Source organism: Ochlerotatus camptorhynchus, unplaced genomic scaffold (genome assembly GCF_037179485.1).
Source record: "Ochlerotatus camptorhynchus isolate MF236.1 unplaced genomic scaffold, CSIRO-AGI_Acam_v1.1 ptg000022l, whole genome shotgun sequence".
In the NCBI taxonomy this organism is placed as follows: domain Eukaryota; kingdom Metazoa; phylum Arthropoda; class Insecta; order Diptera; family Culicidae; genus Ochlerotatus; species Ochlerotatus camptorhynchus.
In genome coordinates, this window is record NW_027040514.1 from 6,041,676 (window position 1) to 6,059,481 (window position 17,806).

Below are 17,806 nucleotides of genomic sequence, written 5' to 3' on the forward strand. Positions count from 1 at the left end.
CTTTTAAATTTCGCATAAAAATTACACATAGACTAACTAACTAGATAACTGTTGTTTATAATTTAAAAAAGGTAAATATTTCCCTTGGATCCGCTTTGATTCATCGTACACTCGACGATACTCATTGACTGTCTAATCCGGCAATTGTTGCAGCTACATTAAAGCAGAGAATAGAAATATTACGAACAAGATTTTAAATTAAATGTAGAGTTCACAATAAATTTGCAATTATTCTCATTGTTTTTACCTGTAATTAATGATAGCTGGCACTGTTGAAATTGCAAAACAGAATACGCGGGAAAGTGAAGGGTGATAGTTTGAGAGCTCACACACGTTACTGAGCATCCAGCAAAATATTACAAATTACTGAACATACAGCAGAACATGGTTTTGCTGGAAGCTGTTCAGCAATTTGTTTTGCTGGAACTTGATTTCAAAATTGAGTGTGTAGTTTCATACGAAATGAAAAAAAGAAATTGTTCGTAATATCCAATGATAGCTATCGTTCGTTTATATTGAGATTCATAGTTATATGCATGAAAAATCATACGATGGCTGATTGACGAAAAACTGACAGTTCTTCATAGTTCGGTCGTATGAAATTCAACATAAAATCTTGTCGCAAAAAATCATACGATATTTCTATGAAATTCGATTGATTAATAATCTCAGTGTATTGGTCCCAAGCAAATCGATTAACGTACCCCATTCTAGTCGAAATTTGAGTACTAAACTATGTTTGTTTTAATTCGCTATGAAAGTTTGACAGATAAAATTATGGGTTCGAGGATTTTCCTATGCTTCGAGGGGTTCATCGATTAGCTTGGGACCGGAGATACAGTTGGAATTCGGTGGTTGGGCTTTTAATACTTGGGCTGCTTTTTAATTGGGCCTCCGCTAGTTGGTGGCAACTAACAATTTTAAATTGGCTCACTACTTGACTAGCCTATTGGTCCCAAGCAAACGATTAACGTACCCTATTCTAGTTGAAATTCTATTACTACACTATGTTTGTTTTGATTCGCTATGAAAGTTTGACAGATAACATCAGGGGTGTGTGGATTCATGCAGAACATGCAGGGGTGAGTGAAATAGCTTGGGACTGCTTGGGACCGTTGTTCTGGTACTGAGTGAGCCAAAAATAATAATGATTTTCTTCGGGACCCAGCGGTCTTAGAGTTACCTCTATGATATTACCAGAGCTGAGCCAAAAAGTTGAGCACGTTTCTACGGGACCTTCTGGTCTTAGAGTTACCTCTATGGTTGGGCCTCCGCTAATTGGGCGGTGACCCAATTAAAAAGCAACTGGATGTCAAAATCTCTTGTCAAATTGAAGTTGACAACCAGACGTCAATTCTTTTCTAGGGGTGAACGAATGCATTTTACATTGCGTATTGTGTTTAATGAATGTTTATTTGAAATTCATACAAAAATAATAAAAATTGCACACATTACAGGTTTTGCTTTTGCCACTCAGCTTCAATCAGCTTAGTTCTCAAGGATTTGAGTCGCGTAACCTCCGAAACATCGTTTTCTACGTACTGAATGACCTTGTCAAGTGATTGCAGTACATTAGCGAAATCCTGCTTTGTTGTCGGTTCCTCATCGACTGTCATTAGCCCAGATCCGGAAACGTTGCCTGAAGCACTCTCGTCGGTGTCGTTTAGCCACTCTTCTTGCATGCAGACTGATTCATCGAAACCACGGAGAACGCCAGTTACAATCTCAACGTCGGTGTATACCTGACTCGTTCCACACAGCACATTTCCCTCAGAATCTATAACTTGGTCATTCAACCATCGTTTCACATCACTTTCACTGGTCTGCGTTCGAACCATCTTGTCAACTTCTGCTATGAGCGATTTTATACAATCCGCATCTTCTTTTTTTTTTTTTCCTTTGGTTTGTTTTTTTCGTCGATCTTGTTTTCCGTGCTGAGCACCAATGCTACCGACGTGCCAGGAAGGCAGCTCCCACACCTGGACCCTACCTATCGACCCATCAACTCATGAACCGGGGACCAACGGCTTTACTTCCCATCCGAAGGAAGGCGTGATCAGAGATGTTATGCCTCAGAACATCCCGGCGGCGCCGACTGGAATTGAACCCAGGCCTGTTGGGGTGAGAGGTAATCACGCATACCACTACACCACCGGCGCCGTTCCCGTACATTGTTGATGACGCAAAGTTTTGGGCGCGAGCCAATGGTTGTCCTCCGGAACACCAAAGACACAAAAAACATAACTTGAGCTGTGCGGGATTACGGGCGTGGCTCTCTACAGCGTCCCTCAATCCCCGGGTGTTGTACCAGGCATGCGATGAGGCCCTCCGGGGCCCTACCGTGCCACAACATACCGTGAGTGTGCAGGATGTGACCCGAAAGATGGTGAACTATGCCTGATCAGGTTGAAGTCAGGGGAAACCCTGATGGAGGATCGAAGCAGTTCTGACGTGCAAATCGAATGTCAGAATTGGGCATAGGGGCGACAGACCAATAGAACCATCTAGTAGCTGATTCCCTCCGAAGTTTCGTAACGTTTCGAACTCTATTCTTATCTGGTAAAGCGAATGATAGAGGCCTAAGGTTCGACATGATCTTAACCTATTCTCAAACTAGGTAGTGGTCAGAGTCGATGTTAGCGCCACGATTGGCGTCTTGCAGTGAAACTTTTCCAAGCTTTCTCCACCTACATTTCGAAGGGAGAACTACTAGAAGGAGGATAGTTTCCAAATTCTCTAAGTAAAACAGACGATTTTTGGGGCAAATCGGTCCATAAAGAAAAACTAATAATTTCAGGTGGAAACTTTTGCTTGAATCGTGTAAGAAAACGTGTTTGCAAACTAACTGTTATTATTTCGGTATGGATCGGAGAAGTTTTCATGGCAAATTATGCATAACAAGTTTGCACCCACAGGGAGAGGTTACCTCCTGCGCAGCTGCATTTTTCGGAAAACGGTGAATATGTGCGATTTTCACTAAGATGAATGTGGAAATTAAGTGAATTTACTTAGGAAACGTTGTATCATCAACAATCAATACGAAACTAACGATTTTAAATTGGCTCACCACTTTAGTAGCCTATTGGTCCCAAGCAAACGATTAACGTACCCTATTCTAGTTGAAATTCTATTACTACACTATGTTTGTTTTGATTCGCTATGAAAGTTTGACAGATAACATCAGGGGTGTGTGGATTCATGCAGAACATGCAGGGGTGAGTGAAATAGCTTGGGACTGCTTGGGACCGTTGTTCTGGTACTGAGTGAGCCAATAATAATAATGATTTTCTTCGGGACCCAGTGGTCTTAGAGTTACCTCTATGGTATCATGCTGGTGGTAATAGAGAATTGGTTGTATAGGACGCCAATATTCAATAAATGTTCATTTTGGCCTTTTTTAAGGAAACATATTGATACTCACAATTTTCCGAGGGGGACGACTCTATCTACGATGCAAAAAAGATTGTGTTTTGCTGTGGCTAGCTGCGCCAACGCTGAGTAGATAGAAAGAAGATTTATGACGATTCTGAAGATTTCCTGCAAAAAATTGATGAGCGATGCAAGTAGATGCGACAAATGAAAGAAGATTGTTCGAAGATTGATTCGCTAGTGTGAGATTTGTTGACCATCTAAACTTGAGATTTAGATGTGTCGCCCCCCTCGCAATTTTCGACGGAAAACGCAACGGAACTTAATTTACTCAACACGCACAATACTATAAAATGGTGCTCGATGGTTTATAAAGTGATAACAAGATGACAAATCATCTTTATTTTGAGTAATTGAGCAATTTACTTCTGTTAACATCATATGTACGATGCAGCATTGATGGAGCTGTGAAATGAAATGAATATATCTTATGAAAGTTCATCTGGAAAAGTCAAAGATGCACATCAGTCTGATCGTGAAAACATTTTCTTCTTCAATTCGAATGTTATATTGGAAGGATTTTACGCAGGCTTGATGAAAATTATGATTTAATGCTAATTTTCACGAATTTTATATGCAGTCTGTCAACATTATCATCATCATGCAGTGGCGACATCTGCGTCGAGCTTTTACGGCAATCTCCCAATTGGTCCTGACGTCGATAATGTCGGAGAAGTCTTCTTCTTCTTCTTCTTCTTCTTCTTCGCATTTCAAGCTTATTGCATATCGCATATTAGCTTATTGCGTGCTCTCAACTTAGTGTTCTAGATGCACTTCCACAGTTATTAATTGAGAGCTTTCGATGCCTGTACCATTTTTGCATTGGTATAATTGTATGGCAAGTCCAATCATACTTCCTTGCCCAGGGAAGTCGAGAAATTTTCCAACACGAAAAATTCCTAGACCGGACCGGGAATCGAACCCAGCCACCTCCAGCATGGTCTTGCTTTGTAGCTGCGCCTTTACCGGCTGAGCTAAGGGAGGCCCAATGTCGGAGAAGTGCCGTCCATCAATCAGAACGTGGTCGATTTGCGATTCCGTCTGCTGTGGGGATCTTCAGGTGTAACGGAAAAAGGTGCTACGTATGGCCACGTTCTTCAGCTGGTGGGCGCTGAACTTTCCAATCGTCGGTCTGAATTCCTCCTCCTGGCCTACCTGAGCGTTTAGGTCTCCTATGCAAGGTTGCAAAGACTCATTTCAGCTAAAATAATGTTTTTCGGAATAATAAAACCAAAAGATGGTATGATGGCATGTTTTACTTGTAACTTACAAGAAGAGGTTACAAAGTATGCGTTGGAAACATAAACCTATAAATTTTGCTTTCTATGAGTCACAATCAGCGATTTGCTGATCGCTGAGTGAATGAGTGAGTTTGTGAAAAATCGCTGATTGTGACCCTCATGAAGTGAAATAAACAGGTTTAATATGTCAAACACATTCTTTGCAACCTCTTCTTGTATCCTACCAATTCAAAATTTGATCATGGCATCTAATTATTTCATAAGCTGAGTGAGGGCTGTGCACGTTGATTATGCTAAAGTTGAAGAATCGGCCCTTGATCCTCAACCTGCACATTCTTTCGTCGATCGGCCACCAACCGATCACGCGCTTCTGCATTTCGCCCATCACGATGAAAGCTGTGCCCAGCTCGCTTGTGTTGCCGCAACTCTGGAAGATGGTATGATTACCTCTAAACGTTCGCACCATGGATCCTGTCCAACACACCTCCTGCAGCGCTACGATGCCGAATCTGCGGTCCTTCAGTAGATTGGCGAGTATTCGGGTGCTCCCGATGAAATTGAGAGATCGACAGTTCCACGTACCGAGTTTCCAATCGCAAGTCCTATTTCGTCGCTGGGGTCGTTGCCGTTGGTCTCGGTTCGTATGCCTATGTTGCTAATTTTCCATTGCAATGCCTTTTTTACGGCTGGCTCGCAGGGCCTGACACCAACCCTCTAACTTTCCGGAGGACCAGGGTGCACAGTTGTGCTTGGAGTCCTTCACTGGCACTCGGACGTATATCAGCCGCCCCTAACATGGGGAACAGACGCTGTTGTGAGCCGCTCCTCCTGGAGAACAGACGCTCAGGCTTGCCGAAGCAAACCCCCCTTCCCTGTCAGCTTATGACCAAAGTTCCCACCGGGGTTGGTTACCCGATCTTCCCTAAGGTTGCTCACAGTTCCAGGCCGGTACCACGGGGAGGTAGGGATAGCAGTTGCTGGGAAGAGGCTAGTGATCTCAATGGGATCTGTAATGCGCATTACCCAGCATTTACCGACCTAGCTAAAAGCTGATCCAATTTATCTTCAATCCGACTGAGTAATGCAATAGGAGGACGACGGGCTCTTTGAACGATTGGAGTGACATCTTGATTAACGGGAATCCTCACTTGAACGTTCTGCATCTTGGGAAATTGCCGTTGCCTTACTGGAATCACAGCGTTGATTGAGTGCTCAGGATACGGAAGTCTAATTTTCAGCACTCTTAAACATTTCGCAGTTTCTGGTGTGGTTATTTTGGTATGTTCTGATTCCAATTCATGCAAACAAACAGTTAAAGTACTTGTTATCTGTTCGGTAGCACAGTATATTCTGAATTTATTAACTATCATGTTATCAAGGCCTGCTTAGATATTATATTGCACAACCGGGTAGGGGAAACTTTCCCCTTCTCGATGATGTTGTTGGTTGATTCAATTTGAAATTTTGATCACTTGGCGTAGCAGTCTTATTAGGATTATTTCAAAAATCCTAATTTGGCCAACATCTACCATAAATAATAATAATAATAAATTTTAATCCTTTAAATTTGTCGAACCTCTTAACGGAATCCCTTTATGAAGAGCTTTGAGTGGGTTGGTTTATTTCCTTTAAACTCCGTTATAATTGTTTATCTTTTGACAGATACGCGTATTTCGTCTACTACTTGCAGACTTCATCAGTGCCAAGTGGTGTTGAGTACTTGGCACTGATGAAGTCTGCAAGTAGTAGACGAAATACGCGTATCTGTCAAAAGATAAGCAATTATAACGGAATTTAAAGGAAATAAACCAACCCACTCAAAGCTCTTAATAAATTTTAGGTAAATTCTACGGCCGTGCAGTTTTCGGCCTGAAGAGCTGGCCCAATGACCACCTTCGTTATTACTTGAACTAAAAACAACCCCATATACCATATTCGTGGACCTCACGATTTGGTTCCTGCTTCCTTCTTGTGCGTCGACGATCAGATTTCGACGTGTTTGGCGCGAGTTGATTGTGCTTTTCTCTTTCTAATCCTCCTGGTCCATGCTAAGGAAATCAGGCATAACATTTGATAACGGCACATTCATTTGTAAACAAACCTTCTAAGGCCCTTTACAACGTACGACCACGCAAACCAACAACATCATCAGATAGGGGCAACTATCACCTTTCCGAAAGTTGTATTGGTTTGCGTGGGCGTACTTTGGTTCGCGTTTAAAGGGCCTTAGAAAGTTTGTTTACAAATGGTTTTGTGCCGTTATGCCTGAACATCAGAAACAAACGAAGTCTACCACTGCAAGGATTTTCGGACTTAACTGACCTAACCCAAATCGATTGATCTTTCTTTACCTCATATTATTAATCAGATAGGTATTGTTGTTGTTGTTGTTCTGTAATCGTAACGTCAAATGGAGTCTTGTTACCTTTAAATGCTGTCTATGTTTGCTTTTGTAATTCTGACTCAGATTGGATTAGATATTAATAATTACTTTTCTTTCGGAACATGCTGATTATTACTGTTAATAAGAGACAGCAAACAGATTTTCAGTTAAAATTTTGAACTTTTTGTATATTTAAATAGAGTATGAGTTTTGAAACTGCTACCGGAGCAATAGAAGTAAGTGTGTTGTACAATAACTACTAACTCGTGTAAAAGTGTTTTGGTTTTGCTAGTTTTCCTTCCGTTTTCAAAGTGTGAGCAAAGAGAGATGATACTTTCTGCTAAAAAAAAAAAACTTGGAACAATACACAATTTATATGTTTTTCGAAAGTTGGAATTCCGAGAAGGAGAAACTGTCGACTGCACATGCCGCAATAAAATTGGAAGTAGATTGGCTACAGTTTAAATGCATCGTTTGCTGATTTGTTCTGTTCCTACTTTTGTTGAATGTCGGAGTGAAAACCTGGGAGAGAGAGAGAGTATGTAACTTATAACGATGACCTTCTTACGGTTTGATTATCGATCGTTGATTCCCTCATCACTACATTTAAAGGACTACATAGAGCTTCCTTATCAGGCCCGGATTCTAGGATTGCTTCATTATTTTCATGTTGTGGTTTGTGTTGTGGTTGTTTTGTTCTCTTTGTTGAGTGAGTTATCAAGTTGCCGGTTTCGTATTCATTGCTGTTATTTGCTATTTTAGATGATACAAGACCCTTCCTCGTCCTTCTCAGCTTATTCAACCCTCAACAGTTCAACATCAAAGGTAAGTGTGGAATTTGGTGGAATAACTCCTGGATGACCACGGCTTCCGTAGGCGTAGTCCGGTGAGCACACCAGCTTGGCACGCTGTCCGACCGACATCTGAAAAATTACGTTAAATTTCGGGTAAACATCATTTCCATATACAAGAATCAAAATGTGGTCTTATTTTAGCAACCCACTCCCTAGTGACTCACCCCTCGTTCGAAACAAAAAAAAATGACAAGGTCAATGGACCAGTAAAATTCCCATGCAATAGAAAAATAAATATCAATAGACATGCCGAAACCCACCTGAGCTACGCCCTCATCCCAGCCGCGGATGACCTCACCCTTTCCAACGGTGAACCGGAATGGCTTGCCACGGGTGCGGGACGAATCGAACACGGTTCCGTTGTCCAACGTGCCGGTGTAGTGCACGACGGCAACCTGGCCCTTCTTTGGGTAAGTTGCTTCTGCGGAAATCGGAAATAAAAGACACGCCATATTAAGTGAGAAAAATGTCTCCGCCTAAGCACGACTCGCATGACAAGCGGAAGGAGGTCATTCCTTTGCTTCGCCTTTCCGCTTCGCTGCAGGAGCCACAATTTTTTCACCATTCCACATTCCACTCAAACTTACCGTCTCCGGCGGAAAGCGTTTGAACCTGTACACCCATTTTAGCTCGCTCGGTTTGGTCTTCAAACACTACTTGATGCTGCTGCAGCTGGAAAGGATTGAAGAATGAGGTCAACTTAGCTGTTTTCAGACGAAAAATCTCACGCTAGCTCCAGGGAAAAAAACTTACTTGCAGGAAGAAAAGTAAAATGCCGGATCGTTCGCGATGACGGGAAAAAAGTGTTGCAAGTTTCGGAAAAGAAAACCGAAAGCTTTCGCGGCGTTGATCGATTTTCGGTATGCGACAGAAAGAGCGAAGAAATCGATGAAGAAAGTTACGCGCAGGGGTTCGGATTGCTATCGCCACCCGTCCATTTTACCTCGCCGCATTTTACAGAATGACTTCCGAGCAGGTGCGAGCCAGTTTGCCTGACTGAATTTGATAATATTGACGATGTTTGGGGCCAGTGTTCTTTGAAACTCTTCCATAGTTATTAATTGAGATCATTTTCTATATTTCTAGTCGGAGACGAACCAGCCTTCAGCCCTGGGCTCCTTAATAAAGATATATAATAAAAAAAACTTTTTCTATGTCAACCAATGCACTCATTTGTGTATTGTTTACATTGTTTACAAATGCAATTACAACCCTTTGAAATGTTGGTATTGAATTTTCAGACTACTCCTGCCGAACGTGCTGCGATACGGATGAACGTGGATCATGGTGGACCAAGTCAGAGAACAACACACACTGGATTTGCACGCGGAAATACCTACAATCAATACGAAACTAACGATTTTAAATTGGTTCACCACTTTAGTAGCCTATTGGTCCCAAGTAAACGATTAACGTACCCTATTCTAGTCGAAATTCTAATACTACTCAATGTTTGTTTTGATTTGCTATGAAAGTTTGACAGATAAAATGAGGGGTTATTGGTTTTTCCTATATTTCGAGGGGTGAATCGATTAGCTTGGGACCGAAGAGAGTACCAGAGCTGAGCCAAAAAGTTGAGTGAATGTCACTGAGATTTTCTTTGTTTGCAGCCAGAATCAAGTGATAGGCGTGACACCTTAGCAATTGATCATACTAGTACACATAGACGCCGCTTTATTATCGCGTGCAAAAGGCAGCATTCGAGGGTTTGAATCGTTTAGTGGTTTGTTAAACGAACGGAGTGGCATCGACGGAGGCGAGAATTGTCTTGATGACTGCTAACTACCTGGAGACGTTAGATCCTGCTTTGATATCCCTAATCAAAAATTACCTTACACGAACGATAACCCAAATGATTGAACTATTCCACAAATGGTTTGGATGATACCACGAACACGTCGTTAAGCAAATTAACCATAACATTTGTATTAGGGATGACCGGGCCGTCAAAGAATACATCGGATATTGCAGCCGACAACCCATTGCCGGTGGAATGGGTCGGAACGAGTGGTGACCTCCTCGTAAGAATACATGGAGCAAGGATCGATGCAAATATGATCGGGAGGATTTCAATTATGCCACCCACGAAGCACGCATTTGGTCGTTTGATGTCTTAATATACTTAGTGAACGGGAACAGGTGCATATTTCATAGTAGTTCACGAATACGGGAATGGATTTTTCCCAAGTAGCGCTAGTTTTGGCATACACACAAAGTATGCATAACCAGCTTTTTCTTCGTAACTGTCTTCATAGCCATATATGAACTTGTTGAGTGGCATAACGGGAAGAACAAAGCATATTCTGAATAATCCGATGAAATAGCCCACATCTGCTCAGCAACCATTCGATCAACTTTCATTATCGTGCCCCCTAGACTCGTCCTGCAAAAATTAACCGCCGGCTGTAGGCCGGATCTCTCTGATTTGGTAGTGCGTATATGGAATGACTACCAAAATAGAAAGGAATATCTTTCTACAGCCATCGGTCAATCATTGACTGGATGATTATAATCCGCTCATTTCTACATATAGTTACGGATAATCTAGCTCATTAGGCTGAAATGGTCTACTTTTATAATGTTGAGCTTGACGTTGAATCATCATCCCCAATTGCGGGAGTCATCATTGCAGCAATAGAGACCCTCCGGATCGGGAGCTCGCGGCAGGAACTCCTCATCCGGGTAGATATCCTTAAAGATCGAACGTGCTCGCGCTATGCTTTCAGCGTAGTCCAACTCGTAAAGCGGACCGCAGGCCAGATGGATTCCTTCCGGCAGGGAGCTGGACGGATGCTGGAACGCGACGCATTTTGGAATGTTGAAGTACAATTCATAGAGGATTGTTTATACGTTATTCTCCAGTGCTTCCTTGTCTTCCACAAGCTCTTCCGGAGGTATGAAATAATCTTTTGAGAGAATCTGCGACACGTAGGGCTCCAAATCTGCCCTCGGGTCACCGCTGATGGATTTTGCCGTCACGTGGATGAGATCTTGAAAACAATCAAAATAAATAATAAATTGTCAACACGCCTAGGCAGACCTGATTACTTACAAATGTCCTTTGGGCAAATGCCCCTAAAGTGTGCCAACTGGATAATGGTAGCCTCATCTTCGTGCCTTTCCACGGGGGACAGTTTCATCAGCGACACGCCACCTCCACCGGAATTCTGCGATGCACCACCCAACGGAACATTCGTCAAAAATATAGCACGTGCCATCTGTCCACAGTGCTCCTTTCGCTTCTCTTCCCTCGAGCCTTCCTTTTCTCCGAAAACCTCTTACTCAACGTACCCCTGCCCTATGACCAACCCTTTGGCCTCTATCGTTTGATTGCCGAACTTTAACGATTGATAGCCCCTTTCATCTCGCTTTAAATTAATACCCACGATCGGCTTACCCAGACAATAAATCCCTCCGAAAACGGCGCACAGCCGGCAGAAACACTGCGGAATCTCCCCGCATCCGTACATCGGAAACAGAAACGGACTATTTCCGTACCGACCCAAACTAAGCAGAAACTTCTTCACCCCTTGTAACCCGCCCCGGCAGCTAGTGTGGTCATTCCCCAATGCGGGGTCAACTTTTGTTTCTTCAAATACTCCAGGAACGTCTTTCCCTCGACTTCCGCTGCCTGATGCTCGCTCCCTTCTCCTTCCCCTTCCCAACTTGCGCAACTCTGCAGAAACTTCATCAACAGTCGTTTCTCCACCACATTCACGTCCCGACTTGCAAACACATCCGACTTGCAAACACGGAACCGTCATAATCCTCCCGTTCCAGATCGTCACAACTCGGTCCACCGCTCGAAATTCCGCATACCGACCCTGATACCGACAGACGTTCGACGAAATCAGGAGTCCGTGTCCCGATAAGATTTCTGTGGAATCCTACCGATTGCTGGAGGGTGATCTCTACTTAAGAAAAATACAAAAAAAACAAAAAAGAGCATCACACGAATGTAAACATTCTTGGCTCTAGGCAGTGCGGCCAAAAAAGATTGAAAAATTGTTCTCATGGTGATTAAAGGGTGTTTAAGTGTGTCGAAGGTGTTTTTGATGTGTTTAGCACAAGGTGGCAGAGTGACTTACCCCCTGTATTGTCAATACATTCTATATTGACGTCAATACATCGGTATTGACAATATTTCTGTATTCACATCATCAATATTATTGTCAATAATTCCCCTTCGCAACAATATATTGAAACGTGTGGGGTTCGATTAAGATCCGTGCCAGCTGTCAAAATACTGGAAACCCGTAATTATTAACAAATAAAGTTAGTTCGAAGACTGGCACTGTTAACATAGAGGTAACTCTACACTGATACTAAATCTATTGGCAAAAATACTATATTGCTGGTTTAAATTAAATACCCTTACCAATAGATTTGTGCAGAAAACAATTTCATTTAATTTTACTATTATTTCTATCAAAATTACTATGCATTTTGAGCAAGCATAGTAGTTTCGCCAGAATCATAGTAAATTGTTTTACATTCGTAGTCAACTATACTGAATTCATAGTAGATTTAACAGTAATAAGCGTGGTTATATTGATAATAAGTGTTTTCTGCAAAATAGTATTCCTAACTATGATCCTTGTTTCAGTGTAAGACTAGAAGGCCCCGAAATAACGTGCTCAACTTTTTGGCTCAGCTCTGGTACTCTCTTCGGTCCCAAGCTAATCGATTCACCCCTCGAAACATAGGAAAAACCAATAACCCCTCATTTTATCTGTCAAACTTTCATAGCGAATCAAAACAAACATAGTGTAGTACTGGAATTTATACTAGAACGGGGTACGTTAGTGGATTTGCTTGGGACCAATAGGCTAGTCAAGTGGTGAACCAATTTAAAATCGTTAGTTTCGTATTGATTGTTGGTTGTATCATAGAGGTAACTCTAAGACCACTGGGTCCCGAAGAAAATCATTATTATTTTTGGCTCACTCAGTACCAGAACAACGGTCCCAAGCAGTCCCAAGCTATTTCACTCACCCCTGCATGTTCTGCATGAATCCACACACCCCTGATGTTATCTGTCAAACTTTCATAGCGAATCAAAACAAACATAGTGTAGTAATAGAATTTCAACTAGAATAGGGTAAGTTAATCGTTTGCTTGGGACCAATAGGCTACTAAAGTGGTGAGCCAATTTTAAATCGTTAGTTTCGTATTGATTGTTGGTTGTATGGTGATACCATAGTGGAAAATCATCTTTATTTCGATCAATTTATGAAATTTACTCTTGTTTACATCTTTTGTTAACGGGGTCATGAAATGAAATAAAGGTTTCGTATAAAAATCCAACTGGAAAAGTCGAAGATGCACAGGAGTCTGATTGCAATTACGTTTTCCTACACAATTGTATTGCATGGATGTTTTGCAGATTTGATGAAAATTGTGTTTTAATGCTCATTTTCATGACTTTTCTATGCAGTCTGTCGACATTATCATCATCATGCAGTGGCGACATCTGCGTAGAGCTTATACTGTAATTTCTCAACACAATATCAATAGAGAAAGTCGATGAAGGGAATCGATCAAAGCAGATAGGATCTTTTGAAATCTTCGTCTAGAAAGCTTCATGGACTTCGACGAACCCCTCGGAACCCTTTCCGTTAACAATTTTGAATCATCTATCCAAAAGCTTCGCAGCGGAGAACTTTCGTTTCTTTCGTGTCAAAAAAAATCCGTTAACGAACCCCTACACTCAAATCGAACGTGACAGGTATCAGTGATGCCATATTTTCCATATTTCCATCTGAACTTTGCGTCAAGCAGTTTTGGTGAGACTTTCTACCAGCGATTCCACAAAACTGGACCAACTAATTTCTATTTTTTATGAAACGCACAAATGTTGGCTACTTTTCTCGTGGTTCTAGAAGAAAAAATATCAAAATGATGTTTTATTTCAAGTTTGAGTGGTAGTAAACGTCATTTTAAACGAGATTCTAACTGCCCGAATGAAGTGGTTAATTTTGAGTTTTAATAATCTTCAATCTTCAGTTTAAGCCTTTAAAACAAGTGAATCAATTTTTCCCCACATGCTGTTCAAAATTCCCAAATAAAAATTGTATGGTTATTTATCTTAACGACGTGTTCGTGCGTTCGATTATTTGGGTTTATCGTTCGTTTATGGTATTTGTTTATTAGGGTTGTGTACCTCAAAAATCAGTGCTTATACTAACAGACTTCATCGTCGAAAATTTTCCTGAAAAAAAACTTTTATCGTAGATAAATTGTTCAATGCGGCATCACTGTTTTGCATAAACGAAAGGGTGACGTCATCCTTCATTTCAACATCCTCCAGCTCGCTCCAGCAAATGATCTTCGGCGATACTTTTCATCTCGTTCATTCTCATTTGTGCAACTTGGCCTCGCGAATCGCGAATCCGTTACCCCACACCATCAAAAGAACGAACAGCGAGCGACGGACGAACGGCGAAGCGAAAGGCAACGGTTTTTATTTTTAATCGCATCGCGAACGTTGAGTAAAGTGGACGTGTTTCGTAGCGGTTATTCGTGTGTGCAATCCCGCCCGGCGGTTTGTTCTTCTATCAAAAGTGTTTCTAGTGTGTATGGTTTGTCTTCTTGTTTCCTCAACACTGGATACAGCGGGAGCGGGCGGAGGAGGAGGAGAATCGGTTGTAGCATTTTTTTTTTGCCGTCTCGCTCTATCTGGTGTCGTGTGTTTGGAGGCAGGGTGTGTGAATCGCGTGAAAGTGATCCAAGAAGCGACGACGACAACGACGGATGGCTCAAAACAACGACAAATTTGTGTGAATTCGGGAAAATCCTGCGTGAAAAGTGCGTGTCAGATGCTGAGAAAAACGCAAAACCTTGGTGCCTTTGTGTAATTTTTTTTTCCGGGCTAGTAGGATAGACGCTGCACTGAAGGCGAGACAGTCATCAATCGAATTTTCAGGGGAAGAAAAAGAAGAAAAGCTGATAATTCGCGGTTCGCGACGCTCGGCCTCAAAATAATATGCCCGTGTGAGAAGCAAAGAGGGGAAACAGTAAAACGCAACCAAAAAAATAAAATAAAAAGTGGGTTTCGTTACAATCGTGTGTCTCTTTTGGGGATTTTAGTTTTTTTTTAATTCGCAGCAAAAGAGAATTATTTTTCCTCTCGGCCAAGGTGCGTGAGGTGGAAGTTTTGTTTTGATTTTTTTTTCGTTCAGTGTTCCGTTCGTTTTATTTTGGTTGCTGTGGCTTGGTTGAGAAAATCACAACAAAGCAACGTCAAGCAACAATGGGAAATGATTGAGCCTCCCAATTTCTTTCTTGAATGGCTTCGGTGCAGTGGCACCGAATGGTGGGGAAATTCGGTTGTTTTTAACAAAACAATAATGTGATTGCTTTACAGGTAGTGTTTTTGCTTTATTTTCGTTAGAAGAAAGTTTCCCGGAGAATCCAATTGGAAGAAGTTTTATTACTACAGTAATATTTGGAAAACTGCGCGTATGCTTTTCCCGTAGCGTAGCGCCTCATAATCATCATTTTCTACGAAGTATAGTGTGTGCGAGTGTTTGTGAGCGATTTAAGAAGAAGTGCGGAAAATAATAGTGACACCGATGCACCGTCATTGAAGAGGTGTGTAAAAGTATAGTAAAGAAGTAGTGTGGTAGAAGCAAGAAGCAGACACCAAAAAGGAGAGTCAGAGAGAGAGAGAAAGCGGAGGAAGCAACAGAAGACAGCAAAAGCCACCCAACCAGTCAGGTTCTGCGTCGTCATCGGAGAGCGGCAAGAGCCCCACCGGAATAGCTAATAAGGTGCAGTAAACACAAACATTGGGATATTGGTCTCACCACTACATGGAAGGGGGATTTTTTGGGAACTTGAATTTGTTAGATAAAGGTTGGGATGAGGAAGGAAATTTATGAAAGAGATACTTACAAAGCCAAGTGGAATGTCTGTTATTTAAAAGAATACAGTTTATTATTATTATTATTTTGTATGGTATCAAGCTGGAGCTGCGTGACACCTTAGTTTTCAAAATTTCAGTAAATTTTGCTTCTATCTTTTGACTATAATACAGAAGGACTAGCCTATGTTGGCAGGTTGAACACTGGTTCTTGTGTATTGTTTCAAGATAATTTTGGAGAAAAATGCTGTGATGTGAGTACGTATTAACGAGGCAAAAGATACATCCTCGTAGTAATCCGATTGAATCAGTATTGAATTGTGAATCCCGTAAGCTCTGTACTGCCGTTCTACGCATATCTGTCCCATGTCACTTTTGGACGTTTTTCACTTTTGTTCATAAAACAGTACTTTTTTAGGTAAACTTTCGAATGAAAATAGAAAAACATATTATTTGTTTTGGGCTTATTTGAAAACAACATCAAATCTAACTGTCCCATGTTGAAATTCTACGCATAACTGTCCCACAAAGAATTTTTTACTGAATCTTTTATTGACGAATCGATTTGAGTGCACGAATGATCGAAACAGGATTTATATGATCAAAAGAAACTCAATGAGTCATTTCAGGAAGTAGAAGCTTTATTTTATGATGTAAAATATTAAGAGAAACGGGAATTCATATTTAAAAAAACACCAGATTATAGTTCAGTTTTCAAACTGTGCATTATTAAAGATATTATATTCAATTGATAAGAAGCAGTGTAATGATCTTGAAATTAACCAAAGACAAAATAACATGATTTGAAATGCAATTTTATGTAGCAACGATGTATACACATCTTCCAATATTGGCATTATTAAAAAAGTACGTATAATTGTCTAAAAACAACTAGGAGCTACGAAGTTAACAATTATGGTATTTCTGTCACATGGTGTGTTCATTCATCAAGTTGATAGCTGCTACCATATTTTGTAGTTAAAATAATGTTCCTGTTGACTGATTCAGAAGATCCGTTGTCGTATCGTCCTTCTGTAAATACTGCCGTGGATGCATTTGGTTGAATATAATGGAATCTTTACTGTGTATGTTAACTTTTCCAAAAACTTTCTTGAAATCATCGAAGTCCACGATCGACAATCTTATTGTGTTGTACACAAAGCATTCATCATTTGTTTTTCAAGATGCCCATACTTAAGCTCGATTGAAAGTAAATCTGGACGCACGGTTTAATACACCACCGCGCCCCTGGAACAAAAAAACGTTTGACAGCCATTTGTTGATGTTTCATTGACGAAGAAATTGGTGAAAAGTTTTTCTCGATTGATCGACGCATCTAGAGAACCCTTCGTGGTCTGTCTCAAAAATAGCAAAAGTGTTAAAATTCCCAAAGTCAACGGTGAGTATTGTAATCAAACGTTACAAGGATACTCTGAGTGTGGATAGAGCACAGTGCATCTATCATAAAAGTGGCACTAGGGACAAAGAGCTGAGGAGAAAGGCGTTGAGGTACGTGAAAAGCAACCCAGGTGTCTCCATACGGGATTTGGCAAAGAAATACGATTCCAACTTTTCCACCGTGCGTAACATCCTTTCAAGAGAAGGATATAAGTCTTTTTTTGCCAGTAAACATCCAAATCGCTCCCTGAAACAAAATTTAGTGACCAAAAAGCGAGCACGATTACTATACGAACGAGTTTTGACGAAATTTGATGGCTGTATTTTAATGGAGCATTATTCTGAGCAGAAATTTAGGACATTTCTGAGGTTAATTGCATAATAATTTAGGGTGTCAACTACCTGAAGAAAAAAAAACTGGAAAATTAGGGAATATTAGAGAATTCATTTTTAGTCTGGAAAATCAGGGAATCTCAGGGAATTTCATTCAAATTCAGGGAAATCTTTCTTCAGAAACTTATTAATGAGTATGATTTATATCGCAAGTTTTAAACAATAACTCGGTGGAGTATGAAGATGGTTGCTCATTTCAAATTTTTCAAAATTTAAATAAAAGGATTTTTCGATGATTTTGGGT

General features: G+C 41.0%; 2 protein-coding genes and 1 pseudogene across 5 annotated transcripts in view; 1 reads left to right on the forward strand and 2 right to left on the reverse strand.

The window, feature by feature from the left end:
* Positions 1–7,244: 7,244 nt before the first annotated feature.
* Positions 7,245–8,579, reverse strand: Fkbp12 (peptidyl-prolyl cis-trans isomerase Fkbp12). Its single transcript, XM_065227768.1, has 3 exons — positions 8,495–8,579; positions 8,168–8,328; positions 7,245–7,976 (listed from the first exon to the last, which is right to left on the reverse strand). The coding sequence occupies exons 1-3, from the start codon at positions 8,529–8,531 to the stop codon at positions 7,848–7,850; spliced, it is 327 nt and encodes a 108-aa protein (XP_065083840.1). The 5' UTR covers positions 8,532–8,579; the 3' UTR covers positions 7,245–7,847.
* A 1,929-nt stretch (positions 8,580–10,508) lies between these two features.
* The window catches only part of LOC135704826 (rab proteins geranylgeranyltransferase component A-like), a 57,650-nt pseudogene continuing 50,352 nt past the window's right edge, over positions 10,509–17,806 (reverse strand).
* cora (coracle) overlaps positions 15,122–17,806 on the forward strand; it is a 149,106-nt gene continuing 146,421 nt past the window's right edge. For 3 of the 4 annotated variants that reach the window (XM_065226974.1, XM_065226966.1, XM_065226982.1), the window contains exon 1: positions 15,274–15,679. The gene's annotated coding sequence lies outside the window, so the exon portion shown is untranslated. Of the gene's footprint in view, positions 15,680–17,806 lie in introns of all 4 variants that reach the window. The other variant, XM_065226957.1, reaches the window with a different exon arrangement.